General features: G+C 42.2%; 1 protein-coding gene across 2 annotated transcripts; it reads right to left on the bottom strand.

Annotated features, from left to right (window-relative positions):
• Window positions 1-1,684: 1,684 nt before the first annotated feature.
• Window positions 1,685-26,796, bottom strand: nova1 (NOVA alternative splicing regulator 1). Of its 2 annotated transcripts, none has more exons than XM_047606609.1 (4): window positions 26,136-26,796; window positions 18,759-18,902; window positions 10,101-10,267; window positions 1,685-9,764 (listed from the first exon to the last, which is right to left on the bottom strand). In XM_047606609.1, the coding sequence occupies exons 1-4, from the start codon at window positions 26,311-26,313 to the stop codon at window positions 8,745-8,747; spliced, it is 1,509 nt and encodes a 502-aa protein (XP_047462565.1). In that variant the 5' UTR covers window positions 26,314-26,796; the 3' UTR covers window positions 1,685-8,744. The 2 variants fall into 2 exon arrangements, with proteins under 2 accessions (XP_047462565.1, XP_047462566.1); XM_047606610.1 differs by lacking the exon at window positions 26,136-26,796 and adding an exon at window positions 21,536-22,862.
• Between the last annotated feature and the right edge of the window lie 475 nt (window positions 26,797-27,271).

Raw genomic sequence — 27,271 nt, forward strand, 5'->3', positions numbered from 1 at the left:
CAAGGTCAAACAGCGTGGGAGGAATGGTTGCGTGTTGGACGGCACGTAGACGTCATTACATAAAAGTCATGTTGCAGAACTTGAACTGTGCTCATTAAGTGCAATTCTACGAAGACGTGATTGGGACTCAGTCCTCACGCAGAGCGTACACTGAATGGTATGAAATATCATTCACGAGTGCTTTTATATGTGAAGGGGTACACTGACACCAGTAATCATGTGTCAGCATGGTTCAGGTCATAGGTGCACATTTATAGACTCGCAGTGAAAATGAAGGATTTCAGGAGTTGCAGGCCGACACACTAGAGTTTGAACATTTAGTCCAAAAGTTCACTCAGAACAGGTTCCTCCACTGCAGAAGAGGAAATCATTGTTTGCTTTATGGGTGATATGGACATGCTCCTGGTTTACTTTAGATGCCTTGACAATTATTTGGACAGGCATTTGTGATTCGTACTGTCTCGACAACTACTGGATGCATTTAGTACAGATGGTACCTGTAAGGATGAGTTGTAATCACTTCTTTTGCACTGTACTATGACAATATTTATTTGGACTTGGATGATGTATATATATATATATATATATATATATATATAGAAAGCATCATACATATTTGCATTTTGCTGGTACCCACAGTCTATGCATGCACCACCGACTGACAGACGGCTTCTCAAAAGTGAAACCAAAATATTCTCCATCACCCCTTGGTTTTCGCTTGTGTCTATGAACTCTGCAGCCATGTGAGCATACTGCTCAATTCAAAAAACATTTTACTATATACAATTCATGTATAGTGCCTTTTGAAGTGCCTATTTCTTAGTTTCTTCTTCATTAGTTATTTGAGAGAATAAAGAGGTGTGCTGATTACTTTCCGAAGTTGGTTATATTTTGTTTTGTTTTGCAGTAAACTCGGTTATGTTCTGTCTGGCTTACAGTAGGTATATGTTTATTCCTGCTAGCATGCAATGAGCCCAACTGATTTGTGGAAAAAATTATTAATCTAGCTTGCTCGGCAGCTAGTATGTAATTAATTTACCAATGAACTGTGAGTCTGTGAAAATGCAAATTTGGTTCCAAAGTATTTTTCCATCCTCCAGCGGTGGACTGGTTCCTAATGACGCCATCCATGTAAGATGGCAGCACCACTGAGAGGAGGTGGTGATGTGTCAACCATCTTTAATCAGTCTATGGTACAACCACACACACACACACACACACACACACACACACACACACACACAACTGCTCACAGGGTGAGGTGTAAATAAACGTTGTTAACCTGAGAGTCTGTTAGTTTGGCTCTGTTTATTCAGCCAAACAAGTGACAACACCTCTGGGGATGGGGATAGTGTATTGCCCCACCCCTATAAAATCCCATTATCTTTCACTTTGTTTTGCAGCCTGTTGTCAAATTGTGATCCCAGAGAAGGCAAACATTTGATGCTTAGCTAAATAGACAAAATGTCCCCTTTACAGATGGGCTCCGACCAAAGTCGCTCATTATTGCGGGCATTGTGTCCATGTAAACATGCTCGCTGTTCACGTTCAGTGTGTGCTCGGATCGAGCTCTTCAGAAATCGATCTATTCATAGAACGTGTTGGTTGCAATTATGTAAACACTCAACCTTTCACTCAAGTGAGGCGGCGCGGAGGGGCGAGAACAAAAGGAACAGAAGACAAGTGATGTTAAAATGAACATTTATAATGACTCTTTGTTGCCGTCGCAAAAATAATCTTTAAAAAACAATTCAATTATTAACACTGAAATGCTGACTTCACTGGTAGTCCACGAGTCATAAAACACAACTCACTGAATTTCTTTTACAAACACAGTACTACAGTTACATTAAATAGTCATTACCGTTAAATCTATTAATGAATAATGTTCAAATAAACTAATAATAAAAACAATGACACTTTTAAAATCCTCTCATTCCCTCACCATAGTAGCTGTTGTCTTTTATCAACAGTGTATCATTTAGAAAATATACTGCTTCTAAGATGTTTCTCTGACAAAAGCAGAAAACAGACTGGCAGCATAACAATAATGGTACATGAGCTCAAACGTCGTACAATTAGGGTGATGTTTTTCAAGGGGAGTGGAAATGGGACGTAACCATTCCAGTGATCTAACATTTAGTTATGTAGGCTGGCTGCCTTTTGGCTCAGTATGGAATTATTTGGCACTCTTGCTGACAAATACTTGCCATAAAAAGCTTTCACACTTTTTCTAAAATGGCACAAGAAGGCATTTTCCTTTCAGAACATATTCAGAGGACTTTTTTAAAATACACGTAAATGCTGTCCCAGAAAGCCCTTTAGATAGTTAACAACTATACGGACTTTCACAGATTCTCTTTGCTTGGCACAAATGAAAGACGGACCCACGGCCATTAATGTCAAAGAGAACTATACCCAATCAACAAAACATCACTTTGCTTAGGTTGGAACATTTGATCTTATGCTGTCAGTCCATTTCTTTTTCTGAGATGGAAAGAACAGAGGTTAAACAATGAAAAACCGAACCCCGAAAAAGGAAAGTTTACCATGGCGTGAAAACGTCTGCAAGGTGCTGGCATGCTTTCTTCAGTTTACACTTAAGCAAGCGTTTAACCCTGCAGAATAGTCCAGATAACCAGAAAACAACAGAACAGTCTGGCAGAGTTTGACAGTAGAGGTGGTTTAAAATATCCAACACGTGTATGAGTTCTCGGGGATGGTGAAGGTCAACAAAGTTCATGGGAGGTTCAGAGGGTCAACGACAAAAAATGGCCTCATGTCAGGTTGGCAAAGAATCCTGTGTATTCTCAGACGTAAGGGCTCAGAAATACCTTAATCCTTTTAAAGGGTGGACACAGAAGCAGGTGCTCGGTGCAATGAAACACAAATCGTGATACTGTGTAGGCTGAGAGCGTGAGACTCAGGTAGAAGAGGTTTTTAAGAGAGGAGTGAGCAGCCTTGGCCAGTTTGTAGCGTTTAAAACCAGTCCTAGCCTTCTTGTGAAAGGGCTCCGTGGGGGTGGATAAACGTCCAGAATACATTTGGAGTGAAAATCAAAAACAAACATGACAACTTTTGGAATGATTCTGCAATTTGTTTGGCATTCAGATGTGAAGCAGTAAATGCAACGACAGGGGTTTGCAACACAAAATAATGAGACAGAAATATCATTCATGTAACAAGGCCTTAACCGTTCAAAGGTTTCCTCTGTGGTTTTCGTCGTGTTGAGGTGGCAGAGGCAATCTTCATTTTGCTGGTGCCAATAATGTCTCTCAGATCTGACTGACTCATATCGGCCAGACCTTGAGCTTGCATCCCACAGTGCCTTCAGTCCAGTGCTTCGATCCCAATTTGCCGGGAAAATGAAAACCATTCTCCAATTTGGAATTTAAAAGCAAAAGAGGACGCAAAAGGACAAAGGTGTACGGATCCATCCTGGTTAGTTCAAAACAAAGCACACAGTGATCGACGCAGACCTCTGCTGAAGGGAATGTGAAGGAGAAGCCTTCGAGTGAGGAAACAGGTGCTACTTTTCTATTTTGTCTGAGACTCCAGCCCTTTCCATCATTCATGAGACCCAACGGGATCAGGGAGTAAATAAATAAAAGTCACATGACAGCAACAGCAAAGAATGGCAATAAACGAAAACAATTCAAATAAACCGTCAAAAGCCAACGATGGTTTGCTTCCTTTCTCACACAATATGACCCACTGATCAGTAAAGTGCATTTATGCAACACCAAACAAACAAGATAATGTTGACAGCGAATCGGAAGTTGTGTTAAAACATGTCTGGTTCATGACTGTGGCCGTGTGAGGCCTACCTGACTATAGCTGAAATCTGTTATTGACATAGATATTAACTCTACATGTATTTGACATTCCTGCCCTGAATTTACATTAAAGACCCATTAAACATTCGACAGAACTTAAAAAAGAAAAAGAAAAAAAGAGAGAGTGAATGGGTACATTCATAGATTAGATCTGGGCTTTCAAGCTGTGACATAAAAAAAAAAAAAAAGAAAAGATCTGAAAACATAATGGGACAGGTTATATGAGGTTCAACCTGTTTGTAAAAGAAATGCATGTTTGATATCCTAAAAAACACAAGGAGCCAATGCACTGAATAACATTTTCACATTTGCTTGTTTCACATTTTAATACTCCTCACTGCCCCTAAAAATCTAAATATCTTCTCAGATGATGCCTAGAGAGATGAACTTGATTGATGAGAATTTTTATCTCAGATGTATGTTAGTGTGTGTATCTGTGTCTTTTTTTTTTTTTGGGCCAACATGACAATAATGAGCTCCCTCCCAACTCACAACATAATAAAACAACGTTTTTTTTCTTTTTTTTAACATGAGGCGAGTAAACTTAAGTGCTTTACATTGACTGCATGCAGCGTTATGTCTTTGAATGTTGCGAGACACCTCGCAAGTTTTTGTAATTTTTTTTCCTCCATATTTTTACTTTGATACCATGCAATAGAAGACGTGCAAAAAGATAACACCTAACTCCACAAACACATTTTTGATTGTTAATGGTTATGTTATGAATGCTTATAACATGTTATGCTTAGTCCATGCTGGCCTATAGAGACATTTATGAGAAAACAGCAGTACTTAAGCCACAGGTCAAACGAACACACAAGGGATGCATGGAGTGTAAAACAACATGGATCCATAAAAATCACAATCTTTAACTCTTACTCTATGTACCTATGGGATAAAACAATGCACAAAAAGGTCTTTGTCCTTTGTTTTCTTAAGTAATGTATTTGATTATCTTTTCTTAACTTAAAAGACAGTGTTTGATTGGCACTTGATCAGCACTTCTAAACAAGTTATTGATATCTAACATTTGATCGCACATCTACAATTTCAGAAGCTGCGGAGGTCTAGTTTGGCACAGGTTGTACTATGAAGTCTATTATTACTTTTACTATCTTACCAATACTGTATAGTATTCTATACACCTCGTTTTATGCTCCAGGCTTTGAGAGCATGTTTCTAATCAACAGACCAGACATCTTTTCAACTAAAATATTTTGTATAGTTTACTTATCAAATAGCAGCATTTTCATAACTTACAAAAAGTACATGTAAACCTATTCATTCAAAATCTTAGTAATTTCAAAGGTTCATACAACAGACATAAAACACAAAACAGGACAACATGCTACTATATTGCTTCCAATATTCTTTACATTTTCTTACTGTCAAACTAAATCATCAATGACAGAAATATGGACACCACCGGTCGATGATGAGTCATCGTAATGCACAAACAAATCGCGAAGCTAATCTTAATCAGGCTTAGTTGGCACTCTCATCATCCACACAAATATAACATAGTTTCACATTGTATCGACAACGCTGGACTGCATTTGGACTACAAACTAGAATAGCTACAATAAAGTACATATAGATCATATGACATGACATACTGTATTCCACAGAAATGAATTCTAGTCATTTTCAGATAAGAGGATATGCATAAAGGATGTCATTGTTTCGGCTTGAGGTCACAAACAAGTTCCCACCTTACTCTTGCTCTCTTATGCAATCAGTCCTTGCCATGCTTTGTTTAGAGGCCGAAACGTGAGCTCGGCCAACATTTGAATGTTTATTCAACCAAGATTTGCCTTCTTTTGGAAAAAAAAAATCTTTCTCTTCTCTTAAAAAGGCCATGGTTCTCTGTCTAGATCTGTCTAAATCCTACTTGTTCTTCATATAGAGGGAATTTGATACTTTGAGCTAACGTTGCTGGTTGGTCTTGGTGGGTGTCACAGTTTAGGAGGCAGGTGTTTTCTGTGCATTTTAATCTTGTGAACTCTATGGCCTATGAAAATATTTTCATACCCTTATGACCTATAGTGCATAACTCCCGCCAGCAGCACATCCAACACACCGCCCATGAGAAGACAAGACAGGAGGAAGGAGAAAGAGGGGGAGAGCACGGCGCAGGAAGAAGCACGGACAGGGATTGGGACACAGGAGGGAATCTCAGAGAGGTGAGAAATAACAACATACCGGGGAATCAAATGTTGAGAGAAAGAGGAAAGTTAATGAGGGGCAGAGAGAAATAGCATTTGGCACAATGTATTGATCAGAGGGATTTGAAGGAGAGCTGTCTGCAGTCTAGCAGTCCAGTTGCATTGATAAAACATCCTCTTGTTTTGTGCTTGTATCTTATTATATGCTAAAGTCTTGGGCAGTAAAAGGTTATCTATGATTTCACCAGTGGCCAGATTGTAGTTATGGATGACTGTGAAGCCGTCCAGAAACGGAGCGAAAGGAAAAGGTTTTCGGTTAGGAAGAAAGGCTCGCTGTTGCAATCGCCACACGTAATGTTGACACAAAGAGTTGTTTCAAGCAATTTCAAATCCATTTACTTTCAAACATGAACTATGAAAATGAAAAGTCTATTCATTAGGTTTTTTCCAAAAAACGGGAGTGGTTCTGATTTTCTTGGACACTACTCAGCACCAACCCTCACAGCTGTGTATTCAGGAAGCTGATCATAGAGCTTGGGTTGATGGGGACAATTGAAAGATGTCTTTAGAGTGGGGGAATTGGATGTAATAGGACTGGAGCTTACAGTGCAGGAAGAGGTGGTAGGAATAATTTGTAGTTCGCTGATCGGAAAACGCCCGCTAATTTAAGTGCAGTGCATTGGTAAACAGAAACATCACAAGACGCTGGAGTATAAATGCTCTTGTGGGGAAATCCCTTCCGTCTGTATTGGTAGGTCTTGTGTATGTGACATAGATGTGCACATTAAAATATACTCACATCCCAAGCAGGGACAGACACGCTTTACATTGTGTTCTTAATGTCTCACAGTGCAGTCTTCAGAGACCCAGTGTACTCAGGATGAACACTATGGATAGCAGCACAGAAGGAAGCCAAGGTAATCTTCGAGTGCTTGGAAATGCTCTAGACAATTAGTCTGTCTGCAATAGACAAACAATTATCCCGTAAAAGACAAGAATGCCAAAACATTTTATGTTTCATTATGTGCTCCACCCAAGTTTAGTGAGCTTTAACGTGTTTTGGGAACAATAAGAGGCTGCCGAGGTGAACTGCAGAGTCGTCTTTTTTTTTTTTTGCTCTTTTCTCTTTTTTTTTTTTTGTTTTGATGCAAATTGGGAAGGATGGCTCACAGAAAAAGCGAGTCCAAACCTTCTTTTTCAAGTGTCATTCTACTTCCCTTTCATTAGTGTGTGTCTCTTGACTATTTGGTACCCTTAATGTAAAGGCAAAAGCTTCTTTGTTCACAGATATTGGTTCATACAGCTTTTCTTATCAAAATGCTTTTGTAGTGCTTTGTTCACTTTGCGAACTGAACTCGTTAAACACTGCTTCAAGGTAGTCTGAGCTTTAAGTAGATTCTTGGGAGTGACAAATATATATCTAAGGCAAAAAATTATGTCAGGAATTGTCTAATAGAGTATGGCCAATTGTTTAGTCAATAAAAAATAATAAAAGGCCTGCATTGGGAGAGAGAATGGACTTGAAATATTAAGACTGGATTGCTTTTAATCACAAAATGCTGAAATCAATCATTTGTTATTAGGTGAGAGGCAGAGTCAGATCCAATGGGCTACTAATGGCTGGACATCAGCTATTTTAAATCAAGTAACAAGATTAGTCGCCATTCGGATTTCATGGTAAAGGAGATATACACCTAATCCTATAGCACCAAGAAAGGGTTAAACAACAACATATTTCTATGTGTTTGTAGCTGTGACTGAATATGCAAATATGTTTCAGTGTTTGTGCGTTTGTGGGAGCATCATCTATGAGTGTGTATATTTATACATTCCTGTGTGTCTCCTCTGTCCTCTCACATTGATTATTTAAACCCTGAACTATACTTGCAGACAGCAACAGTGAAGTTCAGACTGGGTTTGAGTTATACATTTCTTTCACTGCAACACAATATTTGATCCCTGTAAATAAAAATAGCAATAGGCTAATATTGTTTTTACATTCAGATCAACCTGCATTCACAGGTTTAAATAATCTATTTGTGTTTGAATGAGACCATGTTCATAAATAAAGGATGAAAATATAAAATACCCAAATTTAGAAAATTCAATTATGATATGAGCCAGAATTCAAAATATGTCAACACATATATGATTTTTTTTTTTTGTAATTTTTTTTTTAAAGAACTCATACTCAGATTGCTTCCCCGTATGCTGAGATAACCTCAGGTGCTTGTCATAAAACCTAACCCCTGTTAACAATGTCATCAGCATTGTGTACAAACAGCTAGGTTTGTAAAACAGCTCTGTTAGCTGGCTGGAACTTCATCTGACACGATCAGCTCACCGGGAGCTGAGGTTTGCAACTGAAACTAAAACTATCAAAACCAAACACAAAATAAGGAAAGAAACAGCTATGAGGTTTTGGAGGAGGGTGAAACCCTGCGGCATCACCCTTGAATCTGCAGCTTGGCAGTGGACCAGTTCAGCTTACTCTGATCACCATCGTCAAAAGGACTCGACACAAACTTTTAAAAAACATCAGGACGTCAGTCCTAAAAACACATTCACATATCACACACACTTATCTTGGTTGTCTCCCCCACCTCCTCCTTTGTGATTCTCTCATTTGATACTGAAATATTGAACAGGTATTTGGACGTTTCTTTTTTCTATTCATCCTGCCTTTCCCAATTCCCTTCTATCTCTGTCTTCATCCTTTCCTTCTTTCCTCTTCTTTTTCCTTTTAGCCCACCTTTTGTGGGTTGGTAGCACGCACGCCCTGCTCGTAAGTGATCCGCTGGCTGATCAGATACTGTGCTGCTTGCGTAGCGGCTGGCGACCCTGTTATGGTAACTTTACGGTTCCGAGTCCCAGGAATGAACTCTCCCTTTTTGGAGATCTGGATACGGGCACCTGTTAGCTCCTGGTACTCTACCAGCGTTTTCCCTCCTTTCCCCAAAATGGCACCCACCAGATTCTCGGGCACAGCAATCTCAACCACGTCCTTGGCCCCATCTGCCAGCTTCTCTGTTGCCAACAGGGAGGAGGCCATCAGTGGGGATGAAGCATTTAGGTAACCATTGGAAGCCCCGGTAGCAGCTGCAAGAGACCCCAGGGAGAAACCACCAAGACCTGTAGCAGGGTGGCCAGCACTGCTGGAGGCATCGCTTGCGTAAGAGGCCAGTAGGTTAGCTGCAGCGGCAGCAGCCGGGTTAGCACTAGCTGCTACTGCAGCAAGGACCCCAGAAGCAGCTGCAGGGTTGAGGCCCAGGCCCAGGGTGTTAGTGTTGTAGCCATAGCTGGCTAGCGTGTTGAGGGCTGAGGTGATAGCCAATAGATCATTGCCAGAGAAGCTGGACATGGTGGCAGGAAAAGCGCCCATTCCTGTCAATCCCGCCTGACCCAGAAGGCTGGAAGCAGTGGCAGCTGCTGCTGCTGCATTAGGCAGCACCTCAGCTGTATTAGCGTAGGGGGAGCCGGTGGGGTTGGAGTTAGCCACTGGGCCCGAGACATTGGAATAACTGATGTTGAGGCAGCTGCTGCTCTGAGGGTCCTCCTGTATTTTCTGCACTATGATTTCCACAGCCTTACGGTTCTGTTCGGGTTCTCCACTGATGGTGACCACTCGCTCCTGCAGGTTGATGCCCTCTGGCTTCTGGGAGAGCTGCACCCAAGCCCCTGATTGCTCCATCACGGCCTTTACTGTGGCTCCACCCTTTCCAATGATCAGCCCAGCAGTGCTATTAGGCACGATCAATTTGGCCTATAGAGAAATAAAAAGATTGTGGTAACATGAGACTAAACATCATAAATGGTCAACAGCAAGAGGGATATCTCTCATTGAGAGTCAGAGTATTAGACCAGCCCCCGCTTTACTCAGCGATTTGTTAATCCCAGGGGTTTAGGCTGCAGCTGCCACATGGCTCTGTCTAGCTATGAAAGACTCTAGGTAAAAATAACCCCATACTCACATTTTCCTGACCCTACCAGACTGTCGGTCATGGCCCAGAGAACAAGTAAGACAGGCAACTAATAAACAAGGGTCCTGGAAACGAACTGTTCATACCACAAAGTGACCACACACAGTTTAGAGTCTCACCTGTTTAACGCGGTCGGGGTTGACAGTGGTCTGTGGCTGCAGTATGCTGACTGGTTCTGGTTTCTGGGCGCTCTGGGGCATCTCTCGGACTTTCTCCGCAATGAAGTTGTGGACACCATTGAGAGCCTCGACCGTACCCTGTATCAGACAGACTCGTTCTGTTGTTCCTGTGATGAGAGAAAAAAGAAAGAACAAACACAGGAGATGGGTTAATGTGCTTTGAGTGGGTACTTGGCAAGCAGATTTGGGGGATTTGCTAGGGACTGGACTAAAATCTACATTTATATTAAGAAGTCTTGGCAATGAAGAATGTTCCTTGACATTTCACAAAGAGACCCAATTACTAAGTTATTCCTCGCTTCCTCCATTTACACAATCAACAGAGAAACAGCTGAAAGACTGAACCGTGCTTGGTTAGCAAGCCACAGGGGGGGAGAAGGATTCCTCTTCAATGATGTAACACTTTCATTGCTGTAATACTGAGCCTGTCCTTGCCTTGCAGCTCTAATAGACTAAACACACATTTGTTCTTCCTCTAGGCTTCTTTCTACACCCACATTGACGACCAAACCGCCATTCCGTTGCCATGGTAAAGGGGCCGAGCCGTGGAAACAGGTGATTCAACAGCGACTCTTTTATACTTGCTTGCAAGATTTTAAAAACAGTCTCCCTTTGTATGAATCTTCCTGCCTTTGCTTTCCTGCAACATTTGTCTGTTCTTCCGTCGAATTTCAAACATCTCTTAATTTTCTCTTTTGGCCTGACACACGGCTTAAATCTGAGGATTTGATGAGAGAAAAGTGTCCCTTTTCCCCACACTGACTGAGTATAACAGCAGATAAGGCGGTCCTGTAATGTATGTGAGCAGTCCTGCTCCACTGCATCATGGGGCATTTCCATCCTTTATTCAGTTCTCAAAGCACAAGACTGAGCGAAACATGTCTGCAACTGTCAACCTCTGTTTACACGTACTCAGGAAACGGTAAAATAAATTCAATGAAAAAAAAAAGTCTGATTGGCTTCAGATATGTGGAATAACGGATTCAGATAGTCAGCAGGCCAGTTTACACATATCAGGAAAAGCTATAATAAACTCCAACCGAGCAAAATTATTATTTACTTAAATGACATTAATAAAAACTGGAGATTTACCCTTTTGGCCGTGAAGTGACAAAGTGACACATTGAAGCCAGCACATGCATTCATATGCATACTACTAACATGTCAAAAATGATGACGAATTCATTGCATAAAAAGTATAAAATACCGTACATGCAGGGAGCTTTCTGAGTAATGGCCATCTAAACTCCAGTGTGTAAGTATAAGATAAAAAGTGGGTGTTATTTCCTATCAAGCCTAATCACTTCTACGTCTCATCTTCTTGTGTAACGCTGGAGGAAATGGTCAGGATATGAATTTTTGTGTATCAGGAAAAAATCAACACAGACTAAATATAGAATATGAGGTTGAAGCCAGTATGTGTGCCCAACTTAATTACACTGCAGCATACGTAAAAAAAAAAAATTAATAAATAAATAGAAAAGCACTGAGTTTCAGTAATTTCATTTTCGTCTGACCTATGGTGATTTTCTTGGACTAAGCAACCTCCTTCCTTGCCCTACACAGATGCAAAAAAGAAAGACGGCAAACTAGGCCATCTTGAGTGATGTAACACATCCTTAGAAGACATTTTGCCCTGACTAGTCTTGCTTATTGCCTAATCTTCACTTTTCAAAAATTAAATGCTGAGTAAGAAGGTTCCTCTGCTTTGCTCGGTACAGTTATCCCCATTTAAACATGCCCAAATCTACAAATGTTTTCAGAGACTGCTCCCAGGTCAGTGAGGTATAGTTTATCCGAGAGCAGAGATCGTAACGTGCGGCTGCAACTTCTGTTTTTGATGAGACACCACAAAGAGAACATGAAAATGTCTGAACCTCACATTTTTTTCCCACTCTTTCAGTTCCTCGTAGCTGTTTTAGTTGCTTGCATCACCTCTTGCCTTGAGTCTCTCGTTGAGGGTGACACATTTCTTAATAAAGGAACACTTTGAATCGCAGTCAGAGTTCGCTCAGCCTCTCGTTAGCAGCGGGGGAGAAAATGTGTCAGTGCCCCATAGAGCACATACATCAACCTTCAGCGTTCCCCGCGAGACCGGTGACTCTCAGGTCTCCTATCTCCATCCAGAAGTCAGGATGTTTCGACACATCTCTTTGGCTGATAGAGCTCCTCTGTGATGATAATCTGCATCTGTGTGCACTAGCTTGCCCAAATCTTTTGTCTAATTTCTTCAGACGGTTAGCACGCCACACATAAAGTATCACCCATAATTACTGTCATCACATCAGCAGATTTTCTAAGTAATTATTCACACTACAAATTGAGCGGGAATGTGTTTTTTTTGTTGAAATCTGGTGGAAATATTCATCCTGCCGTGTTGTTGCCATATGGCATACTTCTCTAAAATGTAAACACTGATTTTAAATGTGGGGATCTTTTGTAATGAGACATTTATATTCAGATAATTGGAAACTGTTTCCCGGTAAACGTTTACATCACATCACATCCTGACCACAGGTTCCCACAATCCCTGTTGCCACATAAGTAAAGCGCACAGTACCTACTGCTAAACATATCATAGGCTCTCTCAGGCATTTTCAGAGAGCTAAGCTATTGAAATACTACTAATTTGTTTTATGTGCCTTGTTCTAATAAGTTGTAAGACAATCCGTGCTTCTAACTGATAACTCTCTGGGACCTTTTGGAGTAAAAGATACAATATATTTTAAGATTACAGAAATAAAGGAGCTTAAAGTTAAACATAACCTGATAGCACATCTCCATAATATTACCAGTCAACTGTAATATATAGTTCTATTTTATAAAAATATGTTGAGTTGACTTTTTTTTACATTACTAAAACAAGAGGTAATGGTGCATCCTTTTATCAGTGGATGATTAATACCAATATGAGCCCAAGCAGGATTTACAGCAGTGGTGTATAGCAAATGTATGCACCAGGAGTGGAGCCGAACCTGAATACGGTATTCGTATACTTAGTTTTCAAATAATTTGTATTCGAGAAGGAGAAAAACATCCTATCAAAAAGCTGTCTTTCCTCGCTGAATATCTGTGCTTCTGCCCAGACTGGGTGACAATCAGGAGTCAGGGTGAAAAGTCTCAACTCCGTAACAGAGGAGACTCTGACTGGACGAAACACAACTTTGTCTAATAGATTTTTTTCACCTTGCATATAACTTTTGGGAAGCGGAGTTTGACCGGGAGATTATTCTGTTACGTTACATTAGTATTGAGACGTCTGCAGTCAGGTTCTCCCATGTTAGCATTCGTCTTAGTTAGCAATCGTTAGCTCAGTAATTCAGTCTTGCTTTTATGCATCGCTTTTTAAACCTATTAGTATTCAAAGCGCTTTACAGTCGCACAGGTTCAGTGTCTTGCTCAAGGACACTTCAGCATGTGGTACATTTCAAATCATCACCACAGGCATGTTCTACCCCTTCAAGTCAGCCTAAATCACCAATAATAGCTCAATTTACTGCAAAACATCAACCAGTACTGTATATACATCCATGGTTGTTAAAATGGATAATTAAACAATACTAATTTTAACACTTACACATCCTAAATTAGAAGTGTAAGGATTTTTACATCTATTTTGAATTTTATTCGAATACAAATACTTTTTTCCCCTCAACAAATACAAATACTGCATGCTTTGCACAGCCCTATTGCATATACATCCATAATTATTATAATGACTAATTAATGAATACTTATTTTTACACTTACATATCCTAAATTAGAAGTGTAACTAAAAAAAAAAATGGATTTTTACACCTATTTTGAATTTTATTTGAATACAAATACAATGGAGTGGTAGAGTGGTTATAGAGTTATGAAGGAGAGGCCACACAATAAAAACAAGACGTGATCTGAAAGAAATGCCACATAATAAGGTTGACCAGCAGCATTTGTTGATACCTCGGTGTGCAATGAATGAGGCCTTGCAACGACTTCTGCATCCCAGTAATTCTGTGTCAAGACTTTTGATTGTGGTTTTGTTTTGTTGTCAGATACCACATATCATGAAGATAAATTGAAGACATACACAAAATGAATAGAAATGTACTTATAGCTGCAGGGGCATTTTGTGACACAAGCAACAAAAAAAAGGCTAAAAAAAAAAAAAAAAAAAACAATTTTACCCTGTCTGTGAGGTCACTCAATTCACAATCATTGATTTCCATTAGTGCACGTCTCATGCAATTGTCTGATAGCACACAATGGCAGCACGTAACATTAATTCCTTGTCTATCTAACTAAAAAGTGCGCTGTCATGATTAGAGGCAGTACCTGCTTGGTTGATGTATTATACATCATGTAGTAATTAAAAGTCAGTAAGGCGTTTGGTTTGTTTGCAAAGAATGAGCCACCGTGAACACGCGAAACTGCTTTAAAATGCAACATTGTGCAAAACATGACTCTAGACACCATCTTGCAGTGAGATCAAACACGTTGATGTTCTGACACATGAGTACTCAGTAAGGCCTCAGGCCACATCCATATATGAACTCTGCCTTCATTTTGATCTCAGGTACACACATGTAAAGTTTTATGCCTGCATCTTGCACAGTTTTGTTGATAATACCTGCCCACAGACAGACATATAAACAGCGGCTATCGTGGCTCTTACAAGACAAATTGACACAGAGAAGTGACTCAGTCTACTTAACAGCTAGGGAAAGCGCGTCTTGCTAAATAAAAATTTGAACACAAACAGGTAACAGGCCTTACGTAAGCTGGGCTCAACAAAAAATAGCTCAAGTCTTAAAGTTAAATTAAAAAGTTGGGATACAATGGAATTAAATGACTGTATTATGAATATTTCGGTCTCTGGAGATGTGGCCATTAATGACTGTGCTAACTTGTACGTAACTAGCAGGGGTGTCAAGTGTGCAAGCCTACTCTTGCATTAAGAGACCAATTTTTCAGAACAAAAGCAGAGGCCAAAATGTCAGTAAAGACTGCCAGCCCTAAATAGTTTTTAACACAAACCAGCTCCAAAATATATCCAGTAGGATTCAAAAAAACAAACAAATTAAATCAGATATTGGTTAACCCATATCTAAACCTCCATTTAGCGTTGCATTAAAAAGACATTTAGCTGAGCAGCGCAATTTAAAGTTACACGCAATGCGACACACAGCGGCAACGTCAAATCAACACCAGTGCTGAGTAGAATCAATGCTGCTACTGGCAGAGCACCTTGAGGACACATGGAGAACAACAGACTAAATGAACTGTCACCGGTACTTTGGGGGGGAGGCTTCTGTGCAGAAACTGGAAGAGCTGCATCATCAGTGTAGGCACACAGTGAATGACACCTACATTGTTACCACAGCAACCCATACAGATAGGTTGGGGATATCTGGACACGCAAATGTGATCTGATCACTTGCAAGTAACACTGTGGACGGTCCTTTAATTCCATAAAAAAAATAAAAATAAAAACTATTTGTGTGCAATTTATGAGGCAAGCTCAAACAATACTGCATAACATTACCCATAATGCAGCTTGATGGCCTCATGTATGGTTTGGACTCCCCAACCCCCTGCAATGCAGGTTTTCTGACACAAAATTCTCCCAACCCATTCCAAGACACCCGGCACTATTTTTTTTTTTTTTTTTTTTTACAGGTGGATTGCTCCTCGGGTTGTCACGTCATCTCCATGTGTAAAGCCGGTGGTGTGTCCCTCCCTTTAATCATCCCGTGCATTGCAGTGACACCAATATTGTGCTCGCAGAGGGGTTCAGTCGAGAGTCTTGTTCTCTAACACAAAACGTTAGCATCACAAAGCAGAACAAAAGAGATGGAGCACTATTTTGCAACAACTGCTTCGGATCAAAGTTTGACTATTATTCCTCGCAGGCACAGACATGAATCCGGGGAAGGGGAAGCTCCAGTTTCAGTCAGTTTGAAATCCCCAGCCATGACATCATCCTAGACAGAAGTGATACTGTGCAAAAGGGAGTATCTCAGTTCTGCATATTGTAGAGAAAGTTAGGAAACTACAAAGTTGTCTTTTATGTAATTTCTTTTATGCACCTCACCACATAATCTACATAACAGCCGGTAGATGAGTTGTTGTTTTCCAGTATTAGGTCACTACTGTGATTGATATTTCATGTTCAAATAATGGAAAACATTCACTCCCTGTTTCTATGACATCACGAAGCCTCACATGCTTCTTGCTGCGTGAAGTAACTCAATACATGTACGCAGCAAGAGGCCGCCAGAAGCACAAAGCAAAAAGGGTGCGATGTTTTGTTTCTAAGTTTGTGCTCAAACAGTGAACTACGGCGGCTCTCCTTACTGCTGTTCAAATATGCAGATGTAAGTAGGCGTAAGTCGGCGTGCATACGGGCTGAATGCCTCAGCGCAAGTGGGTGAATGCATAGCATGCTCTTTAGGGGCGCCAGCAGTTTGGCCGCCCAGCAGTTAAGATGGGCTCGAACAAGATAATAAAAAAGTCAAGTCCAAGTGTTAGAGAGCAGGCATGCAAACAACATTTTGGGAGAAGTATGATGTCATGTTATCTGGCCTGGACTCTGTCAACTACCAGGAACCAAATCTGAGGGAAACAGTGTGTGGGGAGGAGGAAAGAGGAAACCTGGCGTGTGTTCGAGCAGTCTGAGTACAGCTGGGAGAGGGGTCACGTCCACAGAGAGAGATTGAAACAGGCTATTTCTAGGCCTGCCCCCACCGTCCCCTCACTCACATACAACCATGCATCATCCGCACCCTTCACTATCATCACTCATCCATCTCAGTCCGCCACAGCAAACCCCCGGTTATATAGTTCCTCATCAGGACCTTTGGATTCATGGTCTCATGCCTTGCACTGACGGATGGGTGATGCGAGGAGGGTGGGAGTCTCAGACTGAGCCATCACTGGGAGGATTGCAGGAGAAAATGGCTGCAATCGGTTGTTATTCCTTGATTTCTCTGGTGTGCGATTGTGCTGTCATGAGCGTGCTCAGTCTGCTTCAGGACAGAGATAAGGACGTGAACTGCGTGTAACGGCGTCAGCGTGATGCATTAGCTCAAATCACAGCTGATTCAACACTAAAGGGAGGTAAAACAGATGCATGCACTGTCTGACATGCCAAGTAGCTTGCTTCTAAATTCGGGCGAGCTTTTGCTAAACTTCGTCAAGTTGCCCATGCTTTAAAGCGGTAAGCTTTAGCTTCCACTGACTTCGCAGAGAGCGGCCCTCTCAGCCATTGTGCAGTGTACATTAGCAGTCGTTTCATTTTACTTGTGTGGGCCAGAACAGCCACCCAATCAAATCTTTGCCAGCACCCTCTCCCTGAACTCCTCTTCTCACTCATCACGATAATGAGAAGGGGGATGGGCAGAGCAGGTGGTGGCCTATGAACACATCCACAGTCCAAAGCGAGAAATAAGGATACATATAACTCCTTTTATCTGTTTCAAAGCCAATGAAGTAGCCATAATTCTTTCCCCTCAAACTGGGCTGGCCTCCTGCGTGGGGAATTAAAAGCCATGCCCTCCCAACACACGTCTCTTTAGCTACACGGTGAAAGAAAATGCACTTGCTTATTTTCCTCTCTTTCCACCAGTCCTCAATAAATCTTATCCACGGTTTGGCCAATCCAACGCAACTCCCGAAAGAACAAACCACGCAGCCACGGACTATTTCTCACGTTCGTACACTGTGCGACACATAACTGCTGCTCATTTCCCATCTAAAGAGCAGATGTACAATATTTATACGTACACCGTAAAAAAAAAAAAAAAAAAAGTAGTACTACTATTCCAGGATTATTTGCTTGAATCAGTTATCACAGAAAACATCTGGACCTAATAAGCAGCGAGACACCCAGCACCTGTTATTTTTCAGCAGGTTGAAGCCTCCTCTGAGGCATGAAGGACAAACAGCGAGGCTCCTCTACGACTCAGCCGTTTTTTTTGCGTTTGGAGGATAATATGGTTCAGCTTTGACCTCTATATGATAAGGGTCGCTGAGCTGCATGAGCATCCATCTCCTGTTGCCACCTCTGAGTGACAGCATGTGCGTCCGCCGCACCGCGTAGTTTGCGCTCGGGTGAAAATAAAGCGCTTTTTTACAATTTGTGATGCAGTTACTGATACAGATATAAGCCCGCAATGATGGACGCAACACGCAGGCCGCCGGCCCACTTCGCTGTAGGTCAAACTGCTCCTAGCAGTGTGCTAGTAAGTGCGTATGTCGAATGGCGTCTACGGTTCAAGTTTTGCAAAGGTGATCACTGTTGCATGCCGTCTCCTTTTGTTCTCTGCACACACTTTCAGCCTCGGCAATCGATATAAAATAACAGCCTGAACATGGCATTTAACAGCTATAATGGCTCCACGCATGTTTTTTTCTTTCTGGGACATAAGGACAATCCTGTTCTAAGTGTTTACGACTGCTCTGTGATTAAAATGGAGATCATTTGTTCCTAGGAGGTCAAATGAAGAGGTAATATGAACTGCTGTCTTCCACCTAAAGAATCAATCCTTCAGCTGGGAGGCGAGTCCGGTTTACAAGACTTTATGCTATATCAGTTTTATTAAAGTGTACAATTCTTACCTGGGTAGAAGTCTTTGGATTTGGACAGCTTAATGGTGGCACCCGTCTCTTTCTGCAGTTGTACGATGGTCTGGCCGCCCTTGCCAATTATAGAGCCGGCTGCATAGCTGGGGATCAGCACCTTCAGGAAGTACTCACCCTCCTCTGGGGGAAAGACACACAAAGTGGGAAAGGGTCACGTCTTGTAAATCAGCGCCACACTTCATCATATACATCCGCACCCAGTCCCTCATATCGTGAACAAGCAAAAAGACACAATGGAAATACATAGCTTTGAGATACAGACAGGCAGTAATATAATGTTGAGCCCATATTTCAAGGTAAATAGAAGATATCTGGAAGGACATTTTGCCTTTTGATTTTGGAGCCTTTGTAGCTTTCAGCGCAGCCACATTTTATCAGAGATTGGTGACATGTTCTGTGTCCTGTCCCAGATTTTTTGTAGAGTAAATGATGACCTCCTTTCCAGTTTGCAGAGGTCTAATTTTAACTGTTTTCAAGGAGTTTTAGCAACCTCTGACTAAATAGAAAGCCAGCCACAGTGTTAACGATCGCTCCGCTTCACATATACATAAAACGAAACAAGAGCTGGCTGTTTAATTTGCAGACGGGCATATGAAAATGTATCCGTGCAACGTTAGACACAAAGGACTAAACGCGAACACATGAAATCCTTATCCCCGCGGTTCATGAATGCCAATACAGAGAGATCCTTTGTAATTAACAGACGTGTGGAGAACATATGGGAACCAATCCCGCAGATTTGTTCAAAGGGTATACTGCCAAGATGGTCTAAATCTCCTCCATTTTAGAAGGGGCTTGTGTGGCTTACAGTGGCTTGCAGCATTCAGTGATTGACAGCAAGTCATCTGTAGAATTTCCAGCCAATTTCCAACATGTTTCTCCTTTTCACTTAGGAAAGTTTCTTTTTCCTACAGTGCCAATTAAGAATTAATCAACACGAAAGTGGGCAAAGTGTCTGTCCAAGAAAACCCTGATGGCATTGAGTGCGCAATCTAGTAAAAAGCAATCAACCACATATTGAGCCTGGACCCAAATATAATTAAAGAACCTGCCAACAACATGTCAAAAATGTATTTATAGATGTGTGGCGGGTGGGATTACCCATTAAATTCCAAATATTGTACTGATGATGTCATGGTAGACGCTCGGTACAGGTGCGTACGTTGTATACCGAAGCACAGATAGAAATGATCTCTTCTGCATGCTGATTTGGATGCAATGACGTCATGTTCGATTCTTTTCAGCTGCCTAAAGGTGACGTCACTGGAGCGGACACAGATGCAAAAAGGCACTGTCCATCTTTTTGGTGACAAGATTTGGGATTCATTTTAAAGTACAGCCTGAGACTGACTCCAGTGTCCGACGGCACAGCCACAGGTTCTGTCACCATGTTACTGTACTGCATACTATGTCTTATGGAGGGTATCGAATGTGGGGGGCTTGAGCGGCATAGTGGCGATGGAGGACGGATAGATGGAGGTGGACCGCCCTGCACTGAGACCAACCTGTTGCCTCAGTAATGCATTCATTAGATTTAGATGTGAATGAATATGGCACTGTGACAATAAGGAATTTCACAGCCTACATGTTATTGCATTAATATGCCCCTCATGTTCCACTCAGACACCGGCTTGTTTCCGTGCACATCACCCACAACCAATGTCTTTGACAAATATACTGACAATGACATGATTGTTAATGTAATTTCACTTCTGGTTTAGATCAATTACCCGTACGCATGGCGAAAATCCAAAAATGCCAGAATGCATTCCTTCCACATCCACATGAAGTCACACACGTAGGCATCATCAAAAGCTAGCAAATATGTCAGGTGCTGGTCAGTATGTCATTTTTTCTTCTGAGAACAAAAGAAAATAGGAGATAAATCTCCACGCAGACATCCCGTAACTGCCTCTAAACACCCAGGGACACTCTCTGATATGTGGATTTTTTCTCTACATTGTAGTCAGCCCTTTGTTATTCCCAAAACGAATACTATAAAATGACCTTGGTGAAAAAATAATGATCATTCACGACAAACAAGGTCGCCATAAAGCTGTGGAGCCCTCACTTCCATCAGAAGATATCTGATACCGTAGCCGCACAAAGAATTTAATTGCAATGGTGCTGATTGCAGGATACAAACATCCAAAGACCTGTTGTTGACAGACAAGCCCGAACCCACTGCGTAACTTTCTGCTCATCTTCAGCCGGAGTAAACCCAGCAGGGGAGGAAGCCACTAAGATTCCCTCCATCGCCCTCACAGCCACGTTTGCTGTCATTAGTCAATAATTAATTCCGTCCTAGTGTCTGAGATCACAGTAACAGGTTTTAATGGCGTCATGTGGTAGAGTAAACATGGCAATCTGTTGCTGCAATCCGCCAGGGAACGAGAGCAGTGGGGCACATTGGGAAGCCGAGCCAGTGGGGTGTTAGTTCAAACCCCTGCTTCCAATACTGGAAGGATGGCTTGGAGGAGAGACACGGACTCCGAGCCAAATTTGTTTAGTTAAGTCACTCGAGGGGGGTGGGTCAGGAGGAAATGCCTTGTGACCATCCTCCCTCCTTCTCACTACCCTTCCAAGTACCCATTCTGCATTTCAATGGACTAACCTGCTCCTGTCAGGCAGCAAGGGCGATGGAACAAAAATGAGCAAATGATGAATAAATGAGCACGGAACGTATGAAATTTCACATAGCATGCTACGACGGATAAATTCAACAAGTCAGACAAAAAGAGTTTACGGCTTACCCATTCTGAGATCTGCTGCTTCTCAAGTCCTCTGTCAGATCGCCATCAAAGCCAGGGCACAATCTCTAAAGGGGATCTTAACATTAGCCTAGGCATAGGTGCAATGGTAGTGTTGAGGAATGCGGCCAGTCGACCTTTTTCACCGAGGTCTAATCATCAGTGGGTGCAGAAAAAGAGATTTCACCGCAGCATCCCGGCCATGCCTGCAGCTGGCCAGAGCCTCAATTGTCTGAGAAAATGCTAATGCAGGCTCTCAGTGTTTTCAGTGAAAGACGGCACGCATTGTTCAAGCCTGCATCGGTTTGAAGGGGGGGGTCTTCCCTGCCGCATCACCCTTTTCACTGCTCTCATCCATATTCATCGAGTGGCCTGTCCGTCTGCAGCAACGCGCAGGACTGACGCCTACCTCATCCAATGGGTAGCCTCCTTCCTCCAGCACGTCATGTCCCCACCCCCTGATGCCGGTCCCCAAAAATTGAATTTTCTCCCGTACTCCGCCTCTTTTGACGCAGCACTATAAAGTAAGCCAGTCCATTCACTCACTTTTTTTAGTGGAAAGTGACAAAGGTGAAGTGGCTGAGCGAGCGGGTTTCAGCGGTGAATGAAGAAGCATGTGGAGTGACCTTCAACAGTGGCTGAAGAGGTGTATGGATAACATAAGCAGATGATGAAGGAGGCGGAGGAGGAGTGATCGGAGACAGCGTGCCTTACGCCACACACCCTCCTTTCCTCCTTTCCCCCACCCCCAATCCCTGAGACGGCCATGTTTGAGAGGGCGGAGGGGCTCATCAACCATTGCAAATGGCAGTGCCGCAGAATGGTGGAGGGGGGTGATGAAGCCAATCACTACGCCTATAAATCTTACACCGAGAGGTATCTTAAGTGACGGAGTGTGTGTAAAAACTGCATTGTGCATGTGCGTCAGTGTCTGCGTGCGGACACGGGGGGTCCGGCTTCATTTGGCAGTGCATTCAAGGGAATCTTTTTTTTTTTTTTTTTTTTTTTGTTAAAGAAAGGAACTAATTTTTTTTTTCTTGGCTGCTGGTTAGTTTCACCCACAAATCAAATGTTTAACATCATGGCCCGTTTGATTTTTGAGTAAATGCCTTCCAGAAAATTCTAGCAGCCTCATTCACTGAGAGATGCTCTAGTGTATGGACACAGCTCCCCTGTAGACTCCTCTCCCTCTCACGGTCTATCTGTCTCTCCTTTTCGCTCCGCTTTGCTCTGTCTTCATTTCTATCGCTCTCTCTCGTTCTCTCTTTCACTGCCACCTGGCAAATTCATAGTCCGCTCACGTCACATCGCTCTGCAAGGGCACCTGTGTCCTTCCCACCAAAAAAAAATAAATAAATAAATAAAAAAATACAGCTTACATTCCTGTGCCAACCTTTCCATTAGCAACATTACGAGATCATACCTAATCCCTCAGCCACACAACCTTTTGGAAGGCGCATGCTTGCCAAAAACACGGGCTCAGAGTATGGGTAATTAGGAAGAGAAATGAATGAAAGATGTTCATTTTGAGGAGAGAAGGGCAATGCTGATAAAAGCGGAGTTATTTCCCTCATTCAGGGTCCACGGCTCTTAACGCACAACGAGGGGCTCAGCTTTGAAAGAGCGCAAGCTTTCTTCCCTTTGTTGTAACTGCCAGTCATGTTAATGATCAGTTCGGTAGGAATAACGTGATCAATATCAGACATAGTCAAGGGGTTGGTGATTATAGGGGTGGATGAGGATTATCAGGCTGTCTACCACTATTGCCAGACAAGCTGCGGGTTTGCATTTTCACATCTAATGGAGGTTAGAAATGTTTATATAAAGGTGACAAGAAAACACACAAAGTACTGTTTCATGTAGGTCATTATAAATGATACAAATATGCTTTTTGCTCAGCCTTTAGGTTTGTGGTGGCGACATGAGCCTCAGAGGTCTGCACTTTTAGCTGTTCAGCAAATTTACAAGGCTGTCATTTTATCTCAATAAATGTCATTTTTAAATAGAGCTACAGCACAGAAATTATTTTTTCTTTTTATATATTGTACAAACCCCTAAGAATTTTGAGAAACGATGCAGGGCCTTTATACAGTCATTATGTGACTTAACTGTGACCACACTGAGGTGCCATTTGGCTCTAAGGTCAAACTATACATTAAATAAATTACTCATGTGATTACTAACTATTATAACCACTGGTTATAAATCATACTAGTCAGCTTACACTTTTTATAATTTGTTGCAAGTCCATCACTGAGAAGTATTATGCATTCACTGAGCCGACAGACCAAATTTAGTAATTATAACAATCCTGGTCACGCCAAGTTTGCACAATTGCACAATTTTAGCAGCAACCCCCAAAACGTACATATACACCATATGTTGCATACCCCACATGCCATTTAAAGTTGCTACGTCTAACTTTTGCTGCACCAGGCAGGGGCAGTTTGAGGACAACAAGACAGCACGATTGCAAAGAGTTTTCCTTGCTTCACTGGTCAGCTGTTCTACACAGATAATTGTCCAGGAAGTCACCTGGAACCTGACAAAACAAGGCCGCCTCTACAGAGTTAGCAGCACGTTAATTAATCAGTGAATTAATTGTACAGCTCCAGATTCTGAAAGTTTGATTCAGATGTGATGCTGCGCTGCTTAAAAGAACATGTGGTCAGGCAGATAAAATGGCGTGTGATGCCGTTATAGAATTATCAACACAAAAAAAGGTGCTCTTTTAGTATTTATTAAGAATTTCCAAATATAATCTCACACCACATAGCCAGCCGCGTCACCTGGATATTGGATGGGAAGATCGTGGCTAAGTCAGTGCTTCAGATGAATGGCGAAAACTCTGCCAGACTTCTCTGTTCTACAGTGGTTTTAGGGGTGCTAATGGAGGACATGTGAGAGATGAATCCGTTCTAAAACACGGTGTGGTGATACAAAGGCCCTTATGTGCCTTGCCGAAATTACATTTCTAAGGTGCAGTGAAGTGCAGCAAAGACACGCTCACGCTGTTAGAAACAGGACATAATGCCGCTGTCACTGAATGGCAGGGAGTCTGGGACACAAAGACAGAGAAATCTCCCTAACATATGGTGAACAAAAATGCTTATTCTCTGCAGACGTCTAATTAACATTAAGTTCTTGAATAAGTGGTCCCTGTGAGCTGCAATCAATCACAAGCTGAAATGAGATGTACAATAGCTGGAATCAGCCATCACACTCGCCACTGCACTCCGGCATCTTACAAACAAAATAATAAAGCAATGTGCACGTCCTCGCCGATTCTTTATTGGTCACCGCGATTTCTCCTCCAGAACAATAAATCAGGGTCAATTTTAGAAAATGGCACTGCAGTGCATTTTCTGCCGTCCTTTCTCCACCTCACCACTATCCTCTGATTTCATCTAAGCTGCTTTCAATTTTCAGTCCGTTTAGGTTTTGATGCAGGAATACCCTCATTTGATTACCACTTGTTTGGCGAGCACTTAGATGTTTAACATGATGAGAGCCCATCTAGCAGTCCTCATGACAAGGTAACAACACATCATGAGGTTCGCGCTTCTATGCAACCCATAAACAACTTGAGTCTGACAACTACAACAACTGACGAGTATTGGCCATACCTGTTGGCTTTCCTGCTTAGCTTATCATTTGGCCTCGCACACGTAAGGCCGAACGTAAACCTGACAACTCCAGATCAACATGATTCAGGAATATGCCAGTTTGACCTCACAGATTACTCACGCTAAGTGAACATGAGAGAGCTGTTGTTTCATGTCCATTTCTGGTCAGTGTTCGGAGCAGGGTCAAGTAGTAACTCCCTTTGAGAAGAAAGAAAAAGCACACATCCAAAGGAATACTGTCTCATCAGAGGCATCCTGTATTTGTCCTGGACCAAAGCTTGTTGTTTGCTAACAATATTGATTGTCAAGGATTTGAGATATTTATGTTGTTGTATGTTCTCTGGTCTGCTTCTGCTGTTTCTACTCCTGTCATCTGTTAACAAAAGCCTACTCACAGAGTGCTGCTCAGGACAAAAATGCAGATCTGTCTTTGGCCTCTGCACACACACACACACACACACACACACACACACACACACACACAAAAGAATTAAGAAATCCCCATCTTAGAATCTCCTAGCAAAGAGCCGTGAACGCTTTATAACATTAAAGCATTTACACAAAAAGCATCACCTTCACACCAAATTAAGGACTTCACAGGATACCTACAGATGTGGAGCAAAGAGGCGCCTGGGTTCAAAATCAAAGCTGACCTGGACCGAGGAGGCCGCTCACTCTGTCAGGCTGCCTGCAATCCCTGCTGGGATATGCAGCGGATGAAGTAACAGCCATAAAAACAGTAAGTGCTTGCAAAGTGCCAAGTGCACAGGTGTTGTAGCTATAGACAACGTGCAGCCCAGATCTGTTCCTAGGCTGAAACGGGGGTTCGGCGCATGCAGTGGGTTCACACTTGACGCTGTGTACATTTTGAGGCTACACTTCTTCCACTGCATGCAAATACTCCCACAACAACCGACCTGACTTCATGTGGAGGAGACACGGTGGATGAGGTGGCTCTCGCTGCGTTTCTCTCTTACCTCCAATGTTGGTGCGTTTGGTACAGCCGGCCTCCTCAGCCGGAGTTTCCAGTGGTCGTTTGCGGGAGTCGGCGTTGTCAGTCTCCATATGGGGCTGCTGCAAGCTGTGGAGGTCAGGATTTGAATATATCCCGTTATGGTCCACGGCTGCTCCGACACCACCACCGGCCATCATCATCTTTTCTTCACCCGGATAAAATTGCGCTATTCCCCCTCTCTCTGTGTGTCTCCGTCTCTCGCTCTCTCTCTCACACACACATACACAGCTCCCTCACCACCACATAGCCTGGTAACGCACAGCGATATGAACGACAAGTTTTGGGGGCTCGATTTCGTCTGAAATGATCAAAATATCAGACGGCACCGGGATCGGGGTCTCCTCTTTGCGCTGCTCTGCTTCTCGTCCGCCGCTTCCCTCACTGGGCTAAATATAAAAATCCCATTGAGTGAAATGCGCTCATTTATCGCGCTCCCCGCCGCTCCAACAGCATGTTCCTTATTGTTGACGCGCTGAAACAACCCCGCGCCTCGAAATAAGGCAGATCTCCCATTTAAACAAGTGCAACTGATTCGCAAGAGCAAGCGCGTTGAAAATGGCTTTTCTTAACTTATCCTCACGCCATATTTCTCTCTTAAGTCCAGTCTGATCAGTGCAGCTGTTGTTATTGTTGCCTTTGTAGTGCAAGAGGGGAGAAACATAGTTTGAGTGCTCCAGAGTGGACTACAGTGCCACTGACCGGCCAAAGGACGGGACCAGCAGCCTGCAGCCCAGTTCTGTCTAATAATCAAGAAAGCATCAGACTGAAATGCTTTTACGCGTTATTTCTATTTTCAGATAGATAGATAGATAGATAGATAGATAGATAGATAGATAGATAGATAGATAGATAGATAGATAGATAGATAGATAAGTCATGTCCCTAACAATATGCCCAAAATTCACAGGGTGTATGTAGATTGTCTAGTTACTTCAAATATTTCGAAATTTTGACCTGTTATATTCAAAGAGAAAAATCAAAACATGGAAAGGAAAAACAAATTAATTAATAAAATGAATTACACCATTATTTAAATCCAGATATTTTATGAGCCAGACCAAATATTCTCAATCAAATACAACTAGAACTAACAACCAA

Source organism: Mugil cephalus, chromosome 15, assembly GCF_022458985.1.
Source record: "Mugil cephalus isolate CIBA_MC_2020 chromosome 15, CIBA_Mcephalus_1.1, whole genome shotgun sequence".
NCBI classification, from domain to species: Eukaryota; Metazoa; Chordata; class Actinopteri; order Mugiliformes; family Mugilidae; genus Mugil; species Mugil cephalus.

What these genes read in the sequence shown, in the direction of transcription:
- nova1 (XM_047606609.1), bottom strand. Translation starts at nt 26,313, where the DNA reads ATGATGATGGCCGGTGGTGGTGTCGGAGCAGCCGTGGACCATAACGGG. An exon ending in CAAACGCACCAACATTGGAG is followed by an intron (nt 18,903 to 26,135) that starts GTAAGAGAGAAA and finishes TCTTTCCCCCAG; the next exon opens with AGGAGGGTGAGTACTTCCTG. An exon ending in ATCCAAAGACTTCTACCCAG is followed by an intron (nt 10,268 to 18,758) that starts GTAAGAATTGTA and finishes CTCTCATCACAG; the next exon opens with GAACAACAGAACGAGTCTGT.